This window comes from Sander lucioperca, chromosome 22 (genome assembly GCF_008315115.2).
Source record: "Sander lucioperca isolate FBNREF2018 chromosome 22, SLUC_FBN_1.2, whole genome shotgun sequence".
NCBI classification, from domain to species: Eukaryota; Metazoa; Chordata; class Actinopteri; order Perciformes; family Percidae; genus Sander; species Sander lucioperca.
Window position 1 is genome coordinate 15,029,805 of NC_050194.1, and position 20,001 is coordinate 15,049,805.

Consider the following 20,001-nt stretch of genomic DNA (forward strand, 5'->3'; position numbering starts at 1 on the left):
AGTAAAGTGAGTGGGTTGCTGAGTAGGTCTATCATTCAGTCCTGCATCATTACTCAAAGGAATCTTGGTGAGTCACAGTAGCAGAGGACCATCCAGAGTGCAAAGGAGATAAAGCGAAAATGTGGTCATAATCTTGAAAACTGAAAGTTGGAAAATGAAACGGGGTCTAATAATACAGTTTCAAAGTGAGATGAGTTAAAAGTAGGGTTGGGCATCGTTTGGATTTTAACGATTCTGATTCCAATTCTGATTCTTCCTTTCGATTCTGGTTCTTATCGATTCTCGATTCCGATTCTTTGAGGGGATGGAGTTGAAGCGGTTCACATGCTTATTTCACAAATAAGAGGAAAGTTTTATTTTGATTCAATGGTGGGTTGCAGTTTTACAGCTTTTTCAACGTAAAATAAAGCCACACTAGAGCGCCGCTTACTGTGCTCCAAGGCTGCAACACAACAAGCGCCTGGCCGCTACGAAAACCAAAACTTGCACATGTTAAATTTGGAACCCATGATCAGATTTGAAACCAAATCCTCCAAACGATTCCAATAAAGAACTCGATGCCCAACCCTAGTTAAAAGTATTTCAGGTGACAGACTGGAGGTCCTTCAAAAAGGTGAACAACTGCATTAAACAATATCTCCGAGACACAAGCCTGTGTCAACTCCCAAGGGGCAATTCAGAAAGAGACATTTTTGATTCCCTTTCCCAGCACAGATTTACCCAGGAAAGGACAGAGTGTCCCTAGAAAGCGGAATGTGTTCCTGTCCCTTAAGACTACTTGCATCCTCGGTAATGGGAAGACGATATACAAACGAGCATCCATCTCTCAGCCCCACAACTGCTTAGCCCAAACTGCTATGGTAAAAAAAAAGAAAGTATGTAGTTCATGTCTGTGCCTGTCTGTGTGCATGTCTGTGTGTGTGTGTGTGTGTGTGTGTGTGTGTGTGTGTGTGTGTGTAGGGTGCGCATTGTCACTTACCACTTGGCCTGACACCACTTTGAGTTAAATGAAAGCAAACGGCAGGGATCTAATTGGTAGACTCTACAAAAGCAAACAATAAAATGCTTCTGGTTTCAGAGACTGTTTGATCCCTACTCCAGGTGTCTGCCAGCGATTTACCGTTAAACCTGCACAGTGATGAAACACTTCCTTATTTTGTGTTAAACTTCCCTTACACTTAAAAACAGATTGTAGGTACACTGATCAGTGCACAAAGGAAATTAACAGACACATTCTAATTGGAACACTGAAAATGTATTTTGCATTTTTACTGCAAAACTCTTGTGAGAAAATGCAAGAGGCTCCCCACCTCCGTCCATTTATAATATTTTCCATCATGTCCATTTTCCATTATGAACTTGTTTATGTAAAATCCTATATAAAACACAAGTTCATGGCTTTGTCTTAGTCTAAACCTCCTTTTTGTTTCCACTCTCTCACTCTCCCTCCCTATTCTCTCTCAAATAGTCCATGCCTGATTCCCCCCCACCTTGTTTCTCACTTTTCTTCCATGGTAGATTTACTTCTTTTTCCACCGTTAAAATCTCATTTTCTCCCTCTTTCTCTCCTTGTGCATTACCGTTGCCTCTCCCTCTCTCTCTCTCCCTCTTCCTCTCTCGCACTCTATCTCTTTCTCTCTCTCTCTGCCGCCCTGCTCCAATCCCCCCTTCACATAATCCTGTGTTCTTTGGCTTGCTTCATAAGTTGTAGCAATAAACACACAGGGCCACAGGCTACCTCCAGAAAACTCCTCAACATTATTACTGCAGAGTCAGGCTTACATGCCACATATAGGGTACTATAAAGTGTGTGTGTGTGTGTGTGTGTGTGTGTGTGTGTGTGTGTGTGTGTGTGTGTGCGTGTGTAAAAGACAGAGGGGAGTAGAGACAGGCAGACAGTGTTTTTGCAATTATGCAATCAATTTACAATGTTTGTGCGCTGAATACTGAATACATATTAACAAAAACTTTCAGCATTAGCTGTGACTAGATGGATGTAAAGAAACATGCTGCACTTTTGTTTAAACAGACACACTTTTAACTCAAATGACGTATACTCTCTCTGATCTCCCACTGTTACTACTCTATGTGCTATATGCCATCTAATAAAACAGAAACAAACAGAAAATAGAAGGAATACGTTTCCTTGCGACTGCACGTTTATGATGGCATGACTCCCATTTGTTTTTGTAATAGGATGCATTTCTACTTTCTCATAGTTTTTATGATGCTGATGACAGCCCTGCTACAACTCTACTTATTCACTGCTGCTCAGTGTTCTCAGAGTTTCTCTGGTGACCCCTTACACGAGTAGCTCAGATGGTGTTTTGACAAGGGAAGTGTTGGCAACTCCCCCATTTTAAATAGGCTCATTATTAAAGCAGCTCTTCCTGGACTTAACACAGACCGTATTTCGACGACCACAAAGGACTCATAAAAACACTTTGGCAAAGTCAGAAACCACACTGCAGCATGCACATGAGTATGAGTGTGTGTTTTTATGGCGAGAGTGTACAAGTCCCCATCCAAAGACAGTACTTGGCTCTGTTTTAGCTATGCATGAAGCCATATAAAACCCAAATACATATCCATGCATTTATGCACGCACATACAGTATATTACAACTGTGCCCATGTCAGAATCCCATCATATAATGTAAAACATAATAAATGCACAGTCACAGTCAAGTGCCCAGGTAGACTCACTCCTCCTGTTGTCTAATATCTATCTAATAATTAGCTTACAGATGTACACTATATATACTGCAATGGAATTTAAACTACCGCCATGCAGCAACAGTTACACATAGCAAAAAGGTTAAATAGAAATACAATATGCTACTTGGCATTACAATATAATAAACTTGGTCTTGTGTAATTCCGTCGTTGTATGCGTCTTCAACGCAATGGGTTTTGGTCTTTTAAGTTTTCACAGGAATCGGAGGGAGAAGATAACAAAAAACAACAGGAGAATATCCTGTTTGATGCTGCCAATTCCCAATTTTCACAGATTTTTATAATGTTTGCACCTCTAAGACTGAAAAGCATGACTTATGACACACAAAAGGCCGTCTATTAAAAGGTAGCAATAACATGTACAGTCTCTGAATTGTAGCTGCCAAGGTTGCTCAAGCTGAACAGCTCCTGTGAGAGGTTTTCATGTTTGTAGAAAACACTCCCTCTTGCTTGGGAACTCGATAATAACACAGCAACGTCCTGGGTCTCCTCTCTGTCTCACTCGGCCTGTTTTCCTCCATCTTCCATCTCTCTCTAACTTTCTCACTCTGTCAGGCTCATTTACCTTCTCTCCAATTTCCATGGCTATAACTTTAATGCAGATGCCAACTCTGCTCAGTCCATTTACACACACACCTGCACACACCCATGCACACGCACACACACACACACACAGAAGGCTCAGTCATTCAGTCTGTCAGTAATATGGGGAGCAGAACTAACAGAGAATAACTCATTTTTCCACAGCAGGGGCCTACCCTGAACAAAGAGCCAGTGTGTATGTGTTTTTTGGTGTGTGTGTGTGTGTGTGTGTGTGTGTGTGTGTGTGTGTGTGTGTGTGTGTGTGTGTGTGTGTGTGTGTTGATCTATTAACATTTTCCTTGAACAAATTATTCATCTTTCATGAATAACAGGCATAACATTTCAACCCAAACAGAGGAAAGCAAAAGCCAAGAACAATTCCTCCATTGAAGCAAGAATCAATCAAGTCATAAATACTTATTTTTCCTTGGGGGGGGGGGGGGCGGCTTGAAAAGCAAACCACATATTAAACCCAGTGCCTTATCATCTGTGGAAAATCCACATCGTTTTTAAAGCACTTGAAGCATAAGCACATTATAGCTTGAGGTGAATCGTCAGTGATTTAAGGCCATGAACACTATAAAGATTGTACCTCCCACTGTAACATATTTCCTAAACTCTTAAAAGGCAACCTTAATAACCCTTGGCTTAGGATGATTATGGAAAGCATGTTTAATTGTCCTTAGTAACACTGCAGACATACTTGAAATCATTTTTGCACTGGTACAGTTCTCTCGTAATGGGAGCGTCTTAACAGTAGCCTGGGTGTACAAAATAAAAGTATCATGAAATCTGTGAGTCTGTGTATTGATTCTCTTACCTGCTGTAGCTTAACTGCAACAAAATGTAGCATCTCCCTGCAGACTCTGAATTCTTCTCGAATACCACGCATTGCGATTGGCCACATATCCTTCTTGCTGGGTGGCCATATCCTGCGATTAACAACCACGTCCCAGACCTCCTCTGAGATGCGTCCTGATGGCAGCGTCTTGACAATCGCTCTGGTTCCAGTACACACTGATTTGGTCATCTTATGGAAAGAAGAAAAGTATTACAGCGTGTCACACTGTTTTGTTTAGTAAACTATAAATGTCACTGTCAAGGGTCATAAAATAAAATAAACATAAAAAAATAACAGACATGTTAAAGATATTAACTGAACACATTTGTTCAAGATACAAATTCTATATAACACCTAAACTGTTAAAGGCTATAAAAAAAGGAATCTTGCATGTAAATACCTTCTGATTATTCTTGAAGAAGCGCCTCACCAGGACAGTAGAACGCTCTTTACGGTTTCTAATAAACTCTGTGTTATCCAAGAGACCCTCTCCATCCCCCTCATCACTGCTGCTGCCGCCGCTACCGCCGCCGCAGCTCCTGGTCACTCCTGAGGATGACCTCTCATCCTTCCTTAGGGTTGTCCTCGTGGTTGTCCTCATGGTTTCTAGAGATGCTCGTCTTAGAAATAATTCCTCCAGGGAGCATTTGTTAACCCTGGGCCTTCTGTTGAGCCTCTCTAAACTCGAGTAGCCATCTTTGAGATGATGCCGGTGAATGTGTCCATTCCGGCGATGCTGGCGGTGGTTGGCAGTGGGGGAACCACAGGGAGATGACACCAAAGAGCTCGGTTCACTGGATGGACTGCACCGAGATGACAGGCAGGGTAATGTCTAGAAGCAGAAGTCATTCATTAATTAAGAAGTCTTAATGAAGTTTCTCTACAGCTAAATTAGCAGCGCCTCAAATGGGCTTTCTAATGGGGTAAATCATTTCATTTACAGTGTAAAAGTAGTTTTGTCCATCTTGTGCTTAAAACAAGCATGTTAGAGCACAGAGAACATGTAACACATCCTTGGTGAAGCAGCTAAATGTATACAATTTGCAAATAACCAGGGCTTGCATCTTTCTCCTTTATTACCTTGTGGAAGGCCAGCATAGACACAGGCAGGCTGCTGCGACGGATGTGTTGATGGTTGTGCTGAGAGGGGCTGGGGCAGAGGTGAGGACTGTGAACAGGGCTAGAGCTGGGGCTTGGACTGGATCTGGGGCTGTGGCAACAATAGATTTTTGGACCCATGTAAAGGCTCGGAAGGGTGCAGGAGCAGCTGGTGCTGCCAGTTCTGTATCTGCCTGCATCCACACCCTCTCCAGGGGTGTCCAGCTGGCACAGAGATCCCTCTGAACTTTTCCCAGGTATCAGAGGAACGGTGTTAGTTATTCCTTCAATTCTCCTGCCAGCTGACAGCTCTGGATAAAGTCTCTCTTCGGTACTCGAGGGTTTTGAGCTGTAATCCAAACACTTGTATTCCTCGTCCAAAATTGTCCCTTTCCCACTGTCACACGACAACTTCCTATAGAAGAGGAGGGAAGGGCTGCTCCGCTGTTTCGATTGCCACAATTGTTCAGAGTATCGCCATACTTCTTGGCTGTCATTTGCGTGTCTGGCTGCTCTGCTGGGTCTGCTCCCAGTGGATGGAGGTGAAGCACGCGGCGCCAGGACTACAGCCCCGACCTGTGTCGGATTTTCTTCAGTAGCCATGGCGTCTCCCTGGAGCGTCCTGCTTTAAGCTTTGTTTTGCTGCAGCTCTAAAAAATAAGTAACACTTTGCTGTTGATGACAGTTAAGTATGAGAAATCTAACCTAACAGCATTTACAAGAACTTCAGAATTTGGCTTAAGTCCTTTATCTATATATCTAAAATTGTTTGCATTAGACCCAATCTGTGATGCAAGCATCAACATTTCTCTAAGATTCTCTTAATTTCTAACATTTGAGAAGTGACGTCTTCAATCTCAATCACTGGCTCCATAGAGCAGCAAGAGGAAATTAAATTTGCAGAGGAAATCTAATTTGCAGACTTCAAAACCGATATACTGTGTAAGGTGACAGCATTGTCATGTTTATAACTCAGATGGTCTAGATGACTAACGGTAGCGAGTTTACCCTGAATTGGCTCACATATTTTAAAAAATGTCTAAACTGTTTCAGCTAGGGGGGGATTAAAGCTTGTTTCATCTTGTGATTGATTGACTGCATGAGTGACTGACAGACTTACATACTACCATAATCAGTATCAAACCTTTTGTATTTTAGTTCAGTTCAAAATACTCACTTAGATGATGAAGGGACATCCGCTTCAGGTCATGCTACACAACAGTCCCAAGCTTCCTTTTCAATGCCAATGTGCCAACATGGTCATAGACATGTACTGGGGGCAAATAATTACTTCAGCTTCCAGTGAACTCTTGAGAGACTAAGACAACATGTCCATACAGAGTGTGCTCTGTGTACGATTTGTGTGCGTGTTGCAGAAACAGAAGCTTGTGCAGCTGTACAAACCGCCAGATAGAGAACCCACGGAGGTGACCCTGGAGGGCCGAGGAATTTCCTTGATAGTACGGTTCACAGTCACAGCTTACAAGGCCATGTGTGTCCCTGTGTGCGCTAGCCCCGATTGGACCTGATATGTATCTGTGGCATAGTTACCCTCTTGCAGGCCCTGAGACGAGAGAAAAAAGAGAGAACACAGATGCACCAATCATTATTTACATGGTTAATTAAGTCATTGCCATTGTAGTTTTAGTTCACAATAAAATGAATGTTACACTTTCATGCAATGTTCAACTTTCAAGCATATTCAAAGAAGATTGGGTTCAAGACTGAGCAATACAAATAATTCCTTCTGTGCTCTCTTCTTTCATCACATCAGCTTTCTTATCTATAACTATTCAACAAAATCACTGGACAGAGCACGAGCCATTGTGACCGAAACAACTGAAACAACAAATAGTGAATTACAGCGGGAAGGAAAAAAATGAGGGAAGGAACCACACTCATTTTACACCCATAAAAACTACCAACCTTCTGGGGCAATAAGAATAAACCTATAAACAGCACATTTATCCCCATTTCCTGAGATGATGTATGGAGTGTAGGACGTGTTATGTGCTTGGTATAATTAAATAATGAAGTGTGTTTGGACTATCACCAGAATTGAATTCTTCAGTAATGTGTCTTGGAGAAACAGTGTGGATTAACACCATAAGAAAACCTCAAGGGAGACATATCATCACCACACTACCAAAGTACTAATAATTAACAGCCTGCCATGTTGTCTAAAAAGAGGATCTCATATCTAGATTTCCCCCATTTATCTATCATCATGAACTTACATATTCTGGATAACTAGAATTTTACCTTTTGGATATAAAATGTCAGCCTTTTTCCAGGCACTGCAAGAAAAAGGCTAGGAGAATCATTAAGGATCAAAAACCACCCGAGTAACAGCCTTTTCTCCCTGTTGAGGTCAGGAAAAAGGTACCGGATACACATGGCCAGCACTGAGAGGCTCAGGAGGAGCTTCTACCCTCAGGCCTTTAGGATCATATTCGAGGACACTGCCTAACCCCGAAATTCCACCAACTGCGGAACGGCTGCGGAATGGCTCCGCTGCGTGTCGGCTCCGTGCTCCACCGTCCTTCAATACCCACTAGGTCCGGAGTTGTTGCGGTACGGCTGCGGCCATGACTGACAGCTGTAGTCACGAGGACCCACGAGATCTCGCGAATTCACGTAGAATAGAACCACAAAACCAACAACAGTGTGTTTCCATCCAGAGGAGTAGAGGAGAAACAACTCTGTGCTGTGTTTTCAAGGTGTAGTGCAGGGAAATGTGATCCGCCGTGAGCACAGTGTATTTTATTTTGAAAATTAACCGGATGTTTTATTTTGCTTCTGTGCTCGACTTCCTGTGCCGCACTATCTGCCCTGTGCTGAATTGCTGCGGAGCTCTCCGGCATCCGGCAAAAATAGAAACTCTGCGTATCTGCTCCGGAAGGCTGCGGATCGCCGGAGCTGTGCCGGAGCCGGAACGCAGCCGGAACGCAGCCGTTCTGCAGTCAGTGGAAATACAAACGTTGACTTTAATGGAAACCTAATGACTCCGCCGCCGTTCCGGAGCGGATCCGCAGACGTTCTGCAGCCGGTGGAAATTGGGGGTAACTGCCGCGCAGAGTTCACCGTCCTGAACTTTTGGCGGTAACCACCGGACGGCAGGAACCGCTTTTAAAAATTGTTTGCTTTTTGGAAAACGCTCTTGCAGGTAGGCGGTTGTCAGAGCGGTTGTCAGAGCGGTTGTCACGCAGCGGTGTAAAACCAGCTTTAGATTAAAATATAAAACAAAATGAAAACAAAAATCCAGGTGGAAACAATTAATTTGTGATTAATTTGACTGTTATTAGTGTTAAATATAACAACATGCTTTGAGTTTCCAATGCTAGTAAATACGTACAAACTTTAAACAATCAAACATTGTCCTCCAACACAAACACTCGTTGATGTTATCAAGGTATTTAATTACAATTTTCAGAAACAGCTTTTTTATTTTTGATATTGCAGCAGTCTTGAAATACAAGACTCTTGTCTTTAATGAAAGCACATACTGTTAAAAAGACGCCAATTATGCAAACTCAGTAGAATGCCAGTTGGAAAAGAAGAGAGCTAACAATGCCTATGACACTAAACAGTCCACGTTCAGTGACTGGCTTTCATCACACATCTCAACAATAAATAGGAAATGATGTCCTTTATCCAATATCTCAGAAAAAAACTGATTTACTTTCACGTATTCTGTCTAGATCAATCTAGCACACTGGTAGGAGAATAAATAAGAGCTAGGCAGAGACTAGTTAAGCACCATGCTTGCATGAAATAGATCCATAACAGACACGTTCACCCACAACATGCACGCATACTAATTGTGTGGTTCTGGTATCGTCAACGGTGGTCAGCGATGTATAAATCCCAAAAAGTAGTGCCAGAAACCTCATAATTACAGCGACCACAGCCCTCAATTCCCTGCCAAAATGCGTGGGCTACTGTAGGAATGTGGGACTGACCCAGAGAGGGAGGACCAGCTACACTTTTAGTGTGGGAGAGAAAGACAAATACAAATAGGGAGGAAAGGGCTCAACTCATTGATCCTCAGTAAATCAAGCAGTCAAGGCATTTTGTGCCCCCCCCCCCCACACACACACACAACAGTTGTCTGTGTTGGATGTCTGCAGCCTCTTTTCAAGGCTCTGTGCTACATTCACACAGACAGAACTTGAGCCAAAGGGATGAAACAGACTCCATTCATGAGCTCACCCAACTTTCATACGACTTCCTCGTCTTTGCAGCTAAGCTGAGCTGCAGCCTTTTGAGAACACTGATTTGATACCTCAAAAAAAGTTAACCTTTGATAATAGGACATTCAGCGATGCCACTGCTTGACGTATGCTCATTTTGTTCATTGCTAGAACATTGTTTCACACATCTAAAATGGCATTTTGAATCAATGGAATTCAGCGGTATGCTTAAGGCAGGTTTTACAAACAAAACAGACCTGCATTGATCACTAGGCATCATTATTGTTTTGGAGTTGATGAAACAGTTTTAAAAGTGTGAGCCACTTCTGTAATAAGAAATAAGAGACATGGCAAGATCCCGAATTTCCCAGAAGCTAATAAACGTCAACTAAAAATGAAATTTTGGAGTAGGCCAGAGAAGGTGGTTACATTAAGTATTTTTAAACAAAATGGACTTTAATAATCAATATAATGGAGCTAATAAAAACGACCTCATGACAAAACATGCTAAACTAGTTAATGGAAAGTAGTCGCTAATTCTTTTACCAAATTTTGCCTTCCCATTGAAAATGGAAAAATTTGAATTAATATTACACATTACAATTGGCACATCAGCACTGCAAAAAAAGCAGGTTTGGTGATCATGGGATGCTCATAATATCTACCTTTAATAACCTATTGATCTGTCTTACATAAAAAAAATTGAAAAATAATAATTTCCCCTACATAGTATCAATACAGTTCATCGTATAGTATTTTATGAAATATAATTAATACCAAAACAAAACCCATAATTAAAAAGATGCAAAGATGCAGGATATTAGCCCAAATAATTTGACTAACTAAAAGCTCCAAGGTAAATAATGGATTTCAATGTGTCAGTGGCACAATATACCTCTGACTATAACTGATACTGCATGACATGGGAGAATTTTGCCTTGAGCTACACTGCTGATTAAAAGGAGACACCTTACTCATGAGTCATACGCTGAATAAGTTTTTTCACAACACCTCAGACAAAATAGGACAATATTCACTGAGGGAAAAATCTCCACCGCAGCTGAGCTAATCAAAATCAAGGCAGTTTTCAGAAGTCCATGTCTTTATAAGCAAGTTATCAGAACTCATGTCAGATTACATTTTCTGAGAACTCTGTTCTTCACAATGGTGAGAGCCCATTCCGATCCATAACAGTAAGACTCTCACCTGCATGTGTCACAGTCAACTAACAGGTCAAACCAGATATATCAAAAGTAGGCAAATAATATGTTTAGCCACTACTATGTGACAGATGTGCCTGTGTTATTTATGTCATTCACAAAACCCTAACCTTTTGGCTTCAAATCATAATTCCAATCATATCTTCTTCATATTTCTTGTACTGTGTACCTGTGCTGTCATGCCTAGATTCCCAATTGCCTGAAATCATACATGAAGTTAGGCATGTATGATTTTTTACATGGGCGTAGTTATAAAAGAGAGATTAGCAACCGTAGCACAGGGCAAGTCTTAGCAACTACTAGAATTGGGAAGAGCAATGAGAAACAAAAGTGCAGTGAAACTAAATTTGCAGACAAGATGCAATTAAAAAACATGGAAAACAACAAAGTTCTATTTGGGAACCATCTGTGTTCATCATCATCTGCTTCAGCTAATGTTGTGGCTGTACATACTTAATGCTAGCTGTCACATTAAGGCTGATGTCATTTGGGGACACAAACAACCGACACACGACATATGTTAGGTCATGAACCTGTCCAATTATGGGTCAGGAGGGCGAGGCTAGCATAACACTCTGGCTACTCTAGGCAAGAAGTTGCATACTGCAGCTTTAAATCCTGAAGCTATGTGCCTAGGGGCATGATAGACAGCTGTGCTTGCCATCAAGCTAATTTAAAAACACTCTGAAATTAGCAACAGGATAGCATTTCCACACTGTGGTTACTTAAAATGGAAGCATGTGGACCAAGCAAGGTTTGATATACAATGTGCTACAGCTGTTCAATTAGTCTAAGTAGACCTACTATGTGATTATTCCAAAAGGTGACATTCACAAATACTGACTAGAGAACTGCTACTTATAAGAATGATCACATGTCTGCAGTTAGTAAACCTAACAAACAACCACGCACACCCACCCACACAGTTCAAAGTATCTCTTGTTATCAGCTGAACTGTGACCCTGGCTAGGAAAGCAAATGGCGCTCTCAGGCTAAATCTTAGCCTTGGGCCAAAAACACACACACACACACACACACACACACACACACACACACACACACACACACACACACACACAGGGAAACCAGGTCACACAGAGTGACAAGTGCACTGACCAAGAAAACCCTCAATCACTTCAACTTCACTTGTTGAATTATATAAAATATTGTCTAACACATGGCGCACATAATACCAGGCTTATTTTCCTAGACAATATCTCAATGATAAAAAAAAAAAAAATCCTATAATAAGGTATATATAATTAGATTAGGTATATCTCGATGTTAATACTTACATTAATGTAGGCAATCACCTTGTAAAAAGTTAATGTTATGCTCCAGGGTTTTTCAGGTGAATCAGGATTCCCGCTCACTGTCTTGTCAACTGAGTGCAACAGAGAGGGAGAGTGAACGAGAGAGAGAGAGAGAGAGAGAGAGCGAGAGAGAGAGTGAAGGAGAGAGAGAGAGAAAGAGAGAGAGAGAGAGAGAGAGAGTGAAGGAGAGAGAGAGAGAGAAAGAGAGAGAGAGAGAAAGAGAGAGAGAGAGAGAGAGAGAGAGTGAAGGAGAGAGAGAGAGAGAGACACACACATAAGGGATGGGCCTTTCACAGTTGGCCTGCAAGTTCAGCAGCCAATCAGAATGTGTCTTTGACGTTGTTGATATAAATGTTTCACCTTGACAGTCATCTGATCTGACTGACAGTTACAGCACACAACAAAGGACTGCAGTGAAACACATAACTCATTCAATTCATGACATAGTTAGGAATGGTTTCTGTCCTAATGAGATACTGTATATCTTTGTTGGTACTGTATTATACACACTTTTTGTGTTGAGTGATGATTAATCCTCAACATTATAGAAATAGTTTAACATTTTAAGAAATGGTTGTTTTTTTTAAGTTTCCGTTTTAGAGAGGGGTTTATGTTTACGTTTTGTCGTCGACCCATGAACCAGCAGAGACTTAAACTATAGCACATATGCTCTTGGTTGTATTTTAGACTATCCTCAACAGGCAGAATTATCTGAATTTAAGGAATATTAAAAAATACTTGAGGAAATAATTTCTTTCAAAAATGGCAGAAGTTTGAACATGGGCTTGTATACTGCTTTAAGGAGCTTGTATACTTCAATACAAGCCCAGGAAAACTGTGATCTAAGACGCACTACTGGAAAAACCTGATTAAATAAGGAGTTGTCTGCTCATCGTGAAATGTTACCAACATTATCCGTGCTGCAAAAAGTGTAACACATGTTGATGAGACCAAAAGGGGATGATCTCAGCACCTCTGACAGTCCTGAAGAAACGGGATATAATCAGAATCAGATGGTGAACAACCAAACTGTACTATATTTGTTTTGTATTTGTGGGTGTGCGTCTGTTGTTTCTTAATTTTTCTCAAAAGGGTATTTCCCAACTGCCACACATCAATAAGAAAATGACGTACAGTATAATTAGTTTTGGAGCTTACACCACGTAATAAAAATGTTGCTTTTACATGCAAGGCATGTTAAAGTATAAGTGGTGCAAAGTTTTACTAGTGACTTTAAGTATACTATTCATCCTGCACATACACTTTTTCTTACTACTCTTATAATGTTACCACACTGTACACAGCTGTTCTATACTGTACATATCTGTCTATATGGTTCATACAGAATATCCGTATTTACTCTGCTTTTCTTATTTTATATTCTGCTAATACACTGCATATATCTAGCCTATATTATTCGTACTACTATTATAATGTCACTGCTACTACATTGCACATATTTGCCATTAGCCATATTTATTCTGCTCTTATAACACTGCAATATAGTTCTTGTCCTGCCTATGCACCACCTGTCTATACTTTGTATATCACATTGCACTTTTCTGCTTTTTTTGCACTTCTGGTTGGACGCAAACTGCATTTCATTGTCTTTGTACTTGTACTCTGCACAATGACAATAAAGTTGAATCTAATCTAATCTCAATTTTAGGAGCATCTCAAGGCCATGAAGTGAAAATATCAATGACTGTCACATTATCAAAATTACAATTTTATGACAAATGTGTTTTATAACCTTTGTTCAGTGGTGAAAGGCCACTACACTGGCACCATTAATGGCCTCAGAGATACGGGATACATGCCGACACTGAACAGTAACTTAAATGAGGCGGGGTGAAAAGAGGACTCTAATGTCACTGTATTTTGAAGGATGTATAAGTAGGAAACTTTTAACATGTTCGCCTAAAGCACTTGATAAACAAATGGTAGATAACGGCTATATTTGAATCCAAATCTGACACATTTCTAAAGCAGACCACAGTTGTTGTTTTTTTAAAGTTAAGACATTCAACCACTTACTGAAATTATGGATGTGAACACTAATGCCCCCATGTGTAATAACCTCAATAATATACAATTTGTTATAATGAGTTTGTGTCTGTGTCTCAGGATCGAAAGAGTTTTTGAACCTGTCCTAAATCATTGTTTTTCCCACCAACAGGAGGCCTTCGTGCTTACATAAAAGCCTTTTTCTAATGTTCATTCATGAGGGATTATTTCACAACTCATCCAAACGATGACTCATGGCCTGGTATGTGATTAGGTCCAACTTCAGAGGGAGTGTAGGAAAGTAGAGCCAATCAGTGAGGTAGAAAGCAGCCCCAATAATTACTGGCAGTAACCTTTAGGCTTCAAACTTACGATCATTGTTAAGCTTACTTTGATACCTCACAGTCAATGAATAAGGAAAGTAAAATAGAGAGTAAATGACATTAAAAATATATTTATATTTATAATACTTATCCTCCTGAGCCTCCAAAATACTCCACTAAATACTTCACACTAAGATTTGGCATTGGATCTTTAGCATTCCACCAGCATTATAAGCAGGTCAGGGGGAGAAGGAATCCCCTTCTCTGTTGTGTAGGGGCCACGGGGAAATAAAGTACAATAGAGTGACGCTCCAACTGGTGTCACCCAACTGCAACGAAACAGTCACGCGGTGAAAACACAGATTTCAATTAGATTATCTTTTCAGTCACGGATGCTTTGGTGATGCCTAAGAAAGTGCCAAAAACTAACTAATTTGAATTCCATTCACGATCTAAGAACAACAAGACTAGCAAGAAGGGGAAATAAGGAAAAAACTATCCCGTAGAAAGAATATACGTGTACGTTAGAGAACAGTAATGCAACTAGGGATGCACTGGTAACATACTTGGTACTGCCATCAGTCTTAATCTAGTCTCAACCACTGAATTGGGTATTGGAAAAAAATAAACATACATCAAATGTTAACTATTGATAAATACTCCCTGGAACGATATAAAAATTCTAAACAAAACTACTAAGACAACGGTAACCGGTGAAGAAGAACTTTTGACTATTTATGCATCATGCTCTTTGATGGGCATCCAAACCACAGTGCACAGTGATGGCTTATTAAGAGCTCTGGGCATACTAAAGAAGAATAGGAATCACACTGGATAAAAGGTATTGGAGATTGTGTGTATTGGAAATCAAAACGTGGTAAAGAGCCAGTAAAAGAAAATCCTGCAGAGTGCCCTTTAAATCTTCAGTATTATAACGCACTCTTCATGAAAAGGACCCCCCCCCCCCTCTAACACAGGGGGTCAGAGAAGAAAAGACACATCATATGACTACAATAGAATCACATTCCTTAAACTGGTCACCGTTGAAAAGAAACGGACATATGTTACCATGCAGTACAAGACCTAGCCTAGATAAGAGAGAGATCCATGCAGCTGGGAAGTAAACAAAAAAAAAATATTATATATATATATATATATATATATATATATATATATATATATATATATATATATATGTGTGTGTGTGTGTGTGTGTGTGTGTGTGTGTGCTATAGAATATAAGGGGAAAATCCACTAATAAAAACAAAAGTAAGTAAATATGTAAGTTATATATTAAGTTGAATTTTTGCATTATTGTCCAAACGACTGAGGGATCTGGCTGAGAGCTAATTGGACCAGGTTAATATTCAAACCTTTTGTCAGGCCGCCATTGCAAATAAGAACATGTTCTTGGCTTGCCTGAATGAATAAAGGTGAAATCAATTTAAAATAATAAAACTATCATGGTTTCTGTGTCAACCCAACCCAAACCTGAACCACTGAAGCATTTAATGAGTCGCAACGCTGCAAATACCTGATTTTTATTCAAAATCATCTAAATCCACCTCGAATATTTAATCCGACATTAACCGCAAATTGTAGATTTCTTCTCATTAATTACACATTGGAGTCAGGCAGCCATCAACAACAATCAGCCAATCAATTTTTACTGCAGTAACCAGTAAACGGTGCCTTGAATCCCAACGTAAGTGAAAGGTGGAGCAAATTTAAAGAGCTCGAATTGGCCCAGACCCAGTGGGTCGAACCCAGCCAGCATTGGGCCGAGAATCACAGCTCAAGTGAGTAAGAACGGATGAAAAACGGCTTTCGATCTGATGGCCTGTTAAATTTCTGTGAAGAAATCCTAGCTGAATGGAATCTGTACTTTATCCATATAACCAACCATATAAAACAGGATGGCATCCCCTTATTAGGAGAAATTAAATTATGTATACCCTTCATTTGAAGGGAGTTTTATTACATTTTTGGGTTGGGACCTTGAGTTGCCCCATTTTGGCCTCCTGGACAGCATGTTTGTTTTTTGTTTTTTATAATAAATGAGGCGATGTGAAACCTACACACCCTGAAATTCTTAAACACTGATGTGTCAGGAAAGATCAAGGCTATTCGTGCAGATTCAAACCAGCCACCAGGACAGCTCATGAATACTGAAACAACTATGCAAAAGATTTAGGCGAAAGAAAACTATCCGCCTTCCCATTACCAACTTGCATCGCCCTGGAGACAATACTGATTCCATCAGAATCAAACAGACAGTGAAAAAAGCAAAAAAAGAAAAGAAAATGATAAGTTAAATGGATGAAACATCAACCTGCAAGCTGTTGCAGGTTACCTTTCATTCCCAACACACTCTCCCTCTGCCAGTAACAAAGTCAGAGGCTGGGTACGCTGGGAACAGTGCTGCAAACAGAACAGACTTTTCATGCGAGGGACCTGGAGAACATATGGCATTGATTAGAGGGCAGGGCAGAGAGAGACGCCAGTGGAAAGTGCACAGAATGAGAGAGAGAGAGAGAGGGGGGCTCTATGTGTGTGTGTGGGAGTATCTGTTTGTCCATGCATTACATGTAGTGTAACAACAGAGGAAGAGGGCTGACTCAAGAAGGGGTGACTGTCTCTTCACAGTGTGTATGTGTGTGTGTGTGTGTGTGTGTGTGTGTGTGTGTGTGTGTGTGTGTGTGTGTGAGCTAAGGCATAACAAAAGTGGACCACGCCAGTAGAAAAGATGGTGAGCTCAGTCCATGTCACCCTGGTGCAAAACCTTCACTGTGACCATTAGACATGAGTTAGAGGTTTTTCATATAACATTCAACATACTTGTTGTTAAAATCAAATGAACTGGTCTGTCAAGTATGCTCTGTACAATCAGCTTTTTTTATTTCAAGAATGTCATTAAAGTTTTGAGGATAGACTAAATATTATGTAAGCATATGGCGAACACAGAATGTATGCCTTAGCCCAAAGATCTTCAAAGGGGGGTTCGGGCCCCTAAGGGGTCCTCAGAGTAGCTGCAGGGCGGCCGGCCGCCAAATTATTGTTTGATGGTTTATGTCTGAAAATATACATTATTATATACATGAATCCAACATATTATCAGTAAAGATTAAAAAAAAAAATGTAATGTTCAAAACATTGATGATAGGCTTACTGGCCTACCGCTAAGGTAGCCATAAGGTAGCCATCCACAGATACAGTTAAGCTTAAGGATTTACTGTGCCACATTATAACATTAAAACATGATGTATAAATATGTGAATATGCCAACAAATTTTATTTTAAAAGCTTAGTATTGTATGCACCATAAAAAGGCATTATGTGTATGTGTAAAGACATTAGGCCGCCCTACACATTATTGTAGGTCCAGTTTATTACGCAATTAAATTTTATACAATATACATAGTAAGGGGTCCCTGCTCCGTCTCTCTTTCAGCTAATGGGCTTTTTGGCTTAAAAAACGTTGTAGACCCCTGCCTTAGCCTAACCACAATCAAATTTTTGGCCTTTATTTGATAGGACAGCTGAAGACAGGAAAGGGGAGAGAGAGAGAGAGAGAGAGAGAGAGAGAGAGAGAGAGAGAGAGAGAGAGAGAGAGAGAGAGAGAGAGGGAATGACATGCATCAAAAGGTAAAATAACAGCAGCTATTGATTGATGTAAGAATTTAAATGCAGCCTTTAGCTCCTTTAATAATGCGGGAAAACAATTTGGAATATGAAAGAAGAGAGACAAATTGTATTTAAACACCAAATGAGAGGAATGCAGCTATGACAGAAAGTCTACTGCCAGTGGCCACAAACAGAGCAGACCTAAGGTCCCCTGTGGAGTTATGACCACTAGCAGCACTATGGAGCAATGTTTTTACTAGTTGCACACCAGGATGATCCGAGCACACACATGCGTGTGCAAATACACAGAAAAATGCAATATACATTCCCGCCACTGGTTTCACGCTATCCTTCTGAATTGGAGGAGGTTAAACACAAATAAGTGTAGCAACGTGCCAGCAAAAAGGCAGGGAAGAAAAAGAGTGCTAGTAAACACAGATGTAAACAATGCAGGATTAAAGATATCCCAAACATTTGACAGTGAAACGCATCCAGCACGTTTTTAAGACCTCAAGGATTTGCGCAATACATTTGGGCGAGAAACAATAAACATAGGCTAACTTTTGTTATTAGGGCACCTTCAATTTCTAAACACAGGTAACCATCAGAGTGCAGCAGTAGCTTGAGAAGCATAAAGCAAAAAGAGTGCATTTCCACAATTGCTCAATGTTTAAAGGTCAAAGGTTAAATCATCACAATTAATGCTCTTCCAACACCAGACACTGAAAAAACTGTGATGTCATCAAGACAAAGTCTGCAGCTGCTCCACAGCTGAAGAAATGGGAAGCACCTACGGGAGTTTCTGGAAGGACTTTTTAAGACCTTTATGAATGGAAGACCTATATCACAACATAAAAGTACAACGAAATGCAGTCACAAAAGTACTTTTCAACTAAAATTGAATAAAAGCGACACAGAGTAATAATGATCTGTACATATACAGCAAATTACACCACAGAATAAAAAATAAATAAAAAACATTTCAATGAGCATTAGAGGTAGCGTTACATGGACGTAGGAACATTTAAGACCTGTTTAAAATTATTGAAGACCTAGAATACTTTCGCGAATTTAAGACTTTTTAAGGCCGAATATTTTGATTTTAAAATTGTAGACATTTTTTTGACTTTTTAAAGACTCCGCGGAAACCCTGTAACAGCAAGTCCAACCACTCTCCCATCCCTGTCTGCTGCAGATTTCTATCAAGACATCACCACACCTTCTCTCCAACTGCTCATTCACAATATACTGTGATGTTTGAGCACACATAATAACTGAAAGTTGAATGAATATGCACTATGCAAACATTATCAATAGGGGTGCGCGATTCAGAAAATGTCACGATTCGATATCGATTTTTAGGCTCGCGATTCGATTCAAGATCGATTTTCGATTCAAAAACAATTCACAGTATGTAAATGTAGTTACTTTTCCCATGTGATTGCAGTAGACATACAATAAAAAAAAAAAAAAATTAATCAATTTTGAATCGCTAGAGCTTGAATCGCGATTCGAATATGAATCGGGTTTTTTTGCACACCCCTAATTATCAATTTGTGGAGAAGTAAAACCCTTAACACAGAAATGATCCGGTCTGTAAAAAACATTGCGTGTTAACCACAGTATTATCTCGGGTGTCTTTTCTCCTTGTGGCCTCTCACTTTGCACTGTAAATATGGCCTTGTTATAGTGTGTGTCAGACTGTCAAATCGACTGCATTTTTTTCAAATAAGTTGCCCATGTGTCTCTGAACCACAGACACAAGGCAGACTTCCTGCTCTTCTGTTAGCGATTCTGATCTGGATCTGATTTATCTGAGCTGTATTTCCCTTTCATTTCCATGTGTCACTCTTTAGTTAAAAGCAACATTTGCTGCAACATCACATACAAACGGGTTAAAGGTCACAGTGCCCAAGGGATGTCTGGTCGACTCTTCCTAAGTAAACATAGCCTGACCTGTCAAACTAAAAAACTAAACATGCGGCAGTGCACACACAACTTTAAGGTGCTAACGTTAGCAGCTTAGGCAAAAAGAAATCCCATTTACCTTAATTTTGGCCAATAT

The 20,001-nt window shown here is 40.3% G+C and overlaps 1 protein-coding gene across 10 annotated transcripts in view; it reads right to left on the reverse strand.

The window, feature by feature from the left end:
- plce1 (phospholipase C, epsilon 1) overlaps positions 1–20,001 on the reverse strand; it is an 86,546-nt gene that overhangs the window by 65,927 nt on the left and 618 nt on the right. For 7 of the 10 annotated variants that reach the window (XM_031315513.2, XM_031315512.2, XM_031315511.2 and 4 more), the window contains exons 2-6: positions 11,965–12,053; positions 6,434–6,820; positions 5,239–5,906; positions 4,559–4,990; positions 4,138–4,347 (exon numbers count right to left, since the gene is read on the reverse strand). In XM_031315513.2, the coding sequence (XP_031171373.1) occupies positions 4,138–4,347; positions 4,559–4,990; positions 5,239–5,859 (1,263 nt within the window). In that variant the 5' untranslated portion in view covers positions 5,860–5,906; positions 6,434–6,820; positions 11,965–12,053. The remainder of the gene's footprint in view (positions 1–4,137; positions 4,348–4,558; positions 4,991–5,238; positions 5,907–6,433; positions 6,821–11,964; positions 12,054–20,001) is intronic. The other 3 variants (XM_031315509.2, XM_035997359.1, XM_031315506.2) reach the window with 3 other exon arrangements.